Genomic DNA, 6,947 nt, shown 5'->3' on the forward strand with positions numbered 1-6,947 from the left:
AGGAAACTGGGATATCAGGGTTCCTTAGCCGCCACCGTGGCTCTTCTGTTTACCTTGCACTGCATCCCGGCTGTTGCCCTGACAGCCGGGACATCACTTCTGGCCTCTCATCCTGTATGTCACCAGGACAACAGCTGGGACACTCTTCTGATCACTGATGCGCAATTTGTGTTTACCAAGTGAGACCTTGGGATTCAGACACCCAGTATGTTCCATGACCGCTGCCAACATCCTATACTTTTCAGGTTATAGCACCACTTCCCGAGTGGAATGCGTCAGACCTTTGCGTTCCTCCAATGCCAGAAACCAGAAGTTCTAGTTTTGATCCAGAGATCAAATAAATATTAAAGAACCAAATGCTCTTGTCAGAGCACTGCCTCTCCCGTCCAAATACACATACACTAGATTTCCCAAAAAAAGCATACCATTTCGACAACACTTTAAATACCCCAAGGTGCAAGATACATCAATAACATTCTGAGAGTCATAAGCAAACACAGCCTCTTATCCAGAGCTTAAACATTGCAGAAGCATAGGAAAGTAACATCCTGACTTTGGTTCCTATCAAGTACACAGCACCCTATTCACATTCACTCAGCAATATTTACATGATATAGGCGCAAAAACTTATCATCGTCATCACCTTTATTTATTTTTAAGGTGCCATAGTAACTACAGCACTGAAAAGAGAGATAAGTAAGGGACAAAAAAACAGTAGAAATTAATAGAAGAGATAATAGAGAAAGCATCTAAATAAGAAGACACAACTAGAACAAAGGAAACCTTGCAAAGAGGATCAGGATATAGGAGGAAGAAAGAGGCAACTTAAAGAAACTATAAACAGTTTTGAGAGCTATGGACATGCACATAACCAAAAACACAGAACCCTAGATCTACACCTCAATTTTAAATCCAAACCCAAATCATATTATAAACATAAAGAACTATAAGCATTCCAAGAGCTATAAACACCTACAGCCTCCTACAAAAAAAGAGATACACAATGCAGAGCTGTATACATTTATGAAGATAAGTTGCAAAAGAACTATAAACCTCTTATAAGAGATTAAACTGCAGAACATAACGAACACCCGACTGCAACAAGCCTAAATAAAGAACTGTCTACAATTGATACAATGTTCTACTTCTATACCCTGTGTTTTTTGTTTGTTTTGTTTTTATTCTCTCTCTACACAGAGTATGCAACCAAATACACAAACAACGGAAAGACTACTGCCGACCAACACCCCAGAAACAAGGAAACACCCACCCAGACCTCTGCATTATGCCTAGGTAAGTTTACATTATAGACTCCTGTTTTATCTCTCCACACAGGTATTTCTAAGGATCAAGACCAGCACCTCCACAATCAACCAAACCACGGAAACCCCCAGCATACATAAACTATCATAGTTTTCATTCTAATTAATAGCATCATACAATGCAACCTGGGTCCAGGTATTATGAGATGACAGTTTCCACTTACCTGGGTGTTGACCTAGAGACTCTCCCATATATGGAGTTGGAGAAGGTATGCAGATACTTATAACTCTTTGAAAACGAAGATATATTTAATATACGACCCAAATATAGCAATAAACCCTGCGCAAGCTAATTTCTAGGCATAAAACTGCAAATATGTGTCTGTGAATTAATTCCTAGTAATAGCGTGACATTGCTCAAAACAGCTGTGTAAATCAATATGTTTGATTATGTTAAATTCCTCTGTTTTCCTCAGATGGTGCTTGTAGATAAGAGAGCCCCTGATCCAAGGTTATGGACTAGTACATTGTATCCATTTATGGCAGCTCGCAAAAGGGAAGCATTTGAAATGTCTCCTTTAGGACAGTGATATGTGTCAAACTCAGACATGCCGATTGCACAGATAGGGTTACATGTTAATGACAAATTCAAACTGAATAGGGTCACAGAAAAATATCATATCATATTTTCTCCAATATCATACCAAGCATGTGTGGTATGCAGAGGAAGGGGAAATTATGACTTATTTTGTGGAGGCAAAATCATGTTTGTAAGCCATTCTGGTGAGAAGTTGGGACAAGGTACTTAAGTCCTGACTAAAGGAGGTCTTTGCAACAAAAGTCCTAAAACCCTACTTTGCATCTACACAAACCTTTCCGTTCTGACATCACAGGAAAGGGTGGCTGTGGGCCATGTAAGCAGGGTTTTTAAACTGTAGTGCAACTATAAGGTGTTGTTCATTTTTGGGAGTCAATCTGATATTAAAGAGAGTCCCATTTTCTGCTTCTCCCAGCACCAGAAACTTGATTATATGTGAGTTATAAATTCTGTGTTTTATCCTTTTATTTTACAAGAAACCATTGCATTATATATTTGTATGTCAGTTGTTAATTGTTTTATCCTAAGCATTGTGGATGTATTTTCCATATTAAATTACACCAAATAAATTCAAGTCTCTGTGTTCTTACGAATTCACTCGACAGTTTGGTCAAAACGCTACATAGTTGAAACCGGGGAGAACATTGTGTTTTATTAACTCTGATTAAAGTAAATTGTGGTAGATTAGTTTAAAGTGAGAACCTAAGACTTTCTAAATAAGCTGTTCACAAACAACCTTGGTGGTGTTATAATTGGTGAGGCAAAGCTTGTGTGTGGCATAGATAGGGAAGAATTTAATCATTTTAGACAGATCAGGTGGTTGTTTTTGATTAACCCTTTGTCACACACACACCATGTAGACTCAGGTGAGTGCTGATCGTGACAAACCCTATCTGAATATATATACTTTATTCAAAAAATGTTTATTTCATTTTAGGACTTGATATCATTTCATTGTACATTGATATGTACATTAAATTTATATGTAACTTTTAAAATTCACAATTTAGAATACAAACTACTATTACTCAAGTTTATATTAAAAAAAAATCAAGTATCTTATATAGGATACCCATCCAAAGAAACAATGTTTTTAAATGTAATCCCCTTGAATTGCAAAACTGCTAGGGTATTTTGAGTTGGTGAAACCATATTTGATTAGGTTTTTAAAGTTGTAAATGTCTATGAAATTCAAAGTTTGTTGATGCTCACATCTTGACTTGTAGGGTCATGTAATAAAAAACAATATAGAGGTGCGGTAAATCAATGTAATAAGTAATAAGTTACATTGAAATTCTTATTAGATGTTGGCTGCTTGTATCCCATAAATGAGATATAAAGCCATTACGGCTTTGTTACCCTCCAAAAAGTTATTTTTTTAATACATTTTATTAAAGACTTCCTAACATCTTTATTCCTCAAAGTATAAATAATAGGATTCAGTGTTGGGGTGACAACTGTAAACAATATGGCTGCCACCCTGTCTTTTTCAATTGAATTCTCAGAGGCAGGTCCAAGGTAAGTGCACATTGCTGTCCCATAAAACAAGATGACAATGGTTAAATGTGAGGAACATGTTGAGAAAGTCTTGGCCCTTCCCTCTGAAGAGCGTATCTTCAGGAGATGAGTAATTATATAAACGTAAGACAGAGTCGTAAGGAAGAATGTGCCAGTGCTTAGAAATCCACTGACAGTGGCCAACGTGATCTCATTGACATGGATGTCTTTGCATGCTAACTTTATTACTGGTTTTACATCACAGAAAAAGTGTTTGACTCTTTTAATGTTACAAAATGGGAGCTGTGATGTCATAACTGCATGAATTAAGGAAGTGGTGAGACCCGTGACCCATGAAATTAATACCAGTTGGATGCAAGTACTCTTCTTCATAATGGCTATGTATTGTAAGGGGTGGCAGATGGCAACATATCGGTCATATCCCATGGCAGCCAGGAGGACACCTTCTGCACATCCCAAAAAGTGGAAGAAATACATTTGAGTGATACAACCGTTTACTGAAATAATGTTCTCCACCAAAAATCCAACCATCATCTTGGGAACTGTAACCATAGAAAATAGGATATCCAAGAAGGAAAGATTACCTAGCAAGAAATACATTGGGGAGTGGAGAGTGGTATCTCTGATCACCAAGAAGATAATAGTTAAATTCCCAACAATGCCAAGAAGGTAAAAATATGAGACTAGAAATAAGAGGAACTTCTGAAGCCACGGCAGGTTGGTGATCCCCAGAAGAATGAACTCACTTATTGATGTTCTGTTCCACCCGTCCATCCTGTTGCATACAAAACATTGAAAGGAGATTTGACTTTACTTAAGCTAAAACATTAATTTAATATGTAACTTAACGTTAAAGAAACTTATCTTTAAACTAACTTTTCATACATAAAAACAATGCACCTAATTGTAAGAATTACACATCTTAATATTGTAGTGACCACCAATCTGTCATTTGAATTACATTTGTGACTGTCAAAGTCTGCTAAACTATTAGAGAACTACATAACCACAATTACATATTATTCATTGTATAATAATAATTTTGTTACTATGCACTGAGATCTTTTCTTCTTATAACTATATGCTTATATAAATTATATAATATACGGATTAAGAGAGAGATCAATTTGACCAGGGACTATGCTGTCAATTATAAGAGCGGTCCCATTTGTTGGGATACAAGATGCCTCTTATTATTTAGCACAGGACTTGGATGCTAGTTTTGTTTCCTCCACATTTATTGGTGTGAGAAGTAGGATTCAGTTATATGGAGTCAGAGTAAATGGAGCATGAAAGTGTCTCTGACTGAAAACCCTTTGAAATCTCTTTGGTGTTCTCATGAGGACTATCCTTGCATCCCTTCTGCTGACAAAGATTATTGTATCCAATCCTTTCTTGTCCTGAAAAATCAGAATGCATTATGGGTAAGATGTTGTAACAATATTTGTGGAAACAATAGTTTTTAGTGAAATTTAGTTATATCTAGACAGGAATAGAAAAACAATGCTACAAAAAAGGTGGAGTCAGTAAGCCATGTTAATTGGGAAATTGGTTTGCGGTATGAACAGCTCAGCAACTTGAGTTATAAGTCTCCTTTCATGGGCGAATAAACGTGATTAGAATACTGGAAACCGTATGCAACAGCAACAGCTCCTTTACAAATTGATGATGGTTAAACACAAGGGTGTACACTAAAGAGATTTACTAACTGTGATAGTTGAGTTCATTCTCTCAAAGCATTTTGCTCAATGTTTTAGAGATGACAGTAGGGTCTGGAGAACCTGTGCTCTCCAAAAGTTGCAGCGCTCATCTGTATAGGTGCCGGATAACAAAGACTTGGAGAGAAGGCCAAAGTCTTGGTTAAATGCCCTAGCTCTTCTTAGCCTACAAGACACTCTAAACAGGCCATTTCATTTATGTGATTTGATTTAGTAAAAGTAAGCAAAAGAGATTTCTAGACCTTGGGATCCCAGCATCATGTACATATGTACAGTATGATCATATGAGTATGGTCATAAGGGTTGTAAGATTATTAAGATGTGACAAGCCTATACTAAAGAGCATCCATCTAGTTGGTTTCCAGAGCATGGCACATATGAAATTTAAAAATTAACTCAGCTGAATCCATGAGTTTAAGGGAAATACAATTTCTCTGGTTTCATGGAATACTTATTTTGACTTGTATAATGAAAGTATTAAGAATAAAAGAACAATCCCATATTACAAGTTTAAAAATTCCTTGTAAAAGGCAGTAGCAAATCGGAAACCAAAAACAATATAAGTTAGAGGAACAATGAAATTGTCCTAGAAACAAATGGTGTTCTCTCAAAGTGTAACACCGTTGGCTCCACTTCATCCGCAATCCACAGTGGTGGTAGGAGCAATGAAGAAGAGGTGGAAACACCAGAATATATTTTAGGTAGGTTGCACTCAGCTTCCCCACCATATACAAATCCCCCACAAGTTGCACCATAAGCATCACGGCACCGTGCAATGGGCATTGGGACTGCACACTCTCCTCAATCTTCCCATTTACCAGATAGTTCTCAGTCAGCCATAAGAAAACCACTGAGCAAGGAGCTGTAGCTGGAGACTATCATAAACAAAATGACTGAGTTAAATATATCATTTAGATGTTTTATGGTGTTTACCCAGGCACAATGTGATAATATACACAAATTGGGCAAATGATTTGATAAACAGTAAAGTATTAGGGGTTTATGTACCACTTTAATCCTTTATATGGATATCTGTCATGCATTTGTGATCTAATTTATGTTCTTGTTTATTCTTATTGACTCTTTATATTTTTTTTATTTTTTATGTATAGGTTTTCTAGGGGTTGGGTACGGTTTTTCGATTGCGAAAAAGCCTACACCCACTTGACCTACAAATAAAAAACGAAAGTGTTAAAAGTCGATGTAAATACTAATAGACTTACCTTTAAACCGACTGTGCACATCACCGACGGAGCTGTATGTTGACTGCAAATTATTTATAATGTCCAACACTACAGTTTATTGTCATCGCGACTTTTATTAATCTGAATTTAAAGCGGCAATGTGGGGTTAAGTGTTTAAACACTTAACCTGCAGGGGCCCGACCATTGCTGCTTTAAATTCAGACAATGAGTCAAAATGAAGAATGAGACAGGTATATTAGGTTATGGCGTGGTGACACCATTGCCCCGCCCTCCCAACATTAATGCATTGATAGAGAGGGGGAAAGGAACTCCAACACAACCCCACTGGCTGCGGTAACCTATTAACCCTTACAGCGGGAAGCACAGATCTACAGCATAACATAATGATAATTTTAATAGTTGTTTCACTAACATTCAGGAATTGCACGTGTTGCTAACAATGCAGCACAGGCATTTACAGCTGCATTTATTGAAGGGTCTACTGCCAAATATGCAGAGCTAATTACATCTAGGAGGGTAGGATGGCAAAGTTCTTATCTTATTAAACACATTGCTTATCACTGTTCAAAGTGCTAGGGGAAAAAAAAGTCATATCGTGAAACGAAATTGTTCTGTAAATTCAAAATTTGACTATAGTTGTGAAATT

At 36.9% G+C, this 6,947-nt stretch overlaps 1 protein-coding gene across 1 annotated transcript; it reads right to left on the reverse strand.

Moving 5' to 3' along the window:
* Nucleotides 1–3,204: 3,204 nt before the first annotated feature.
* LOC142108349 (olfactory receptor 12D2-like) lies at nucleotides 3,205–4,152 on the reverse strand. The gene has a single exon (XM_075191978.1). It carries the CDS (start codon nucleotides 4,150–4,152, stop codon nucleotides 3,205–3,207), a length of 948 nt encoding a protein of 315 aa, XP_075048079.1.
* Nucleotides 4,153–6,947: the final 2,795 nt, after the last annotated feature.

The sequence above is a fragment of the Mixophyes fleayi genome, chromosome 12 (assembly GCF_038048845.1).
Source record: "Mixophyes fleayi isolate aMixFle1 chromosome 12, aMixFle1.hap1, whole genome shotgun sequence".
NCBI lineage: Eukaryota > Metazoa > Chordata > Amphibia > Anura > Limnodynastidae > Mixophyes > Mixophyes fleayi.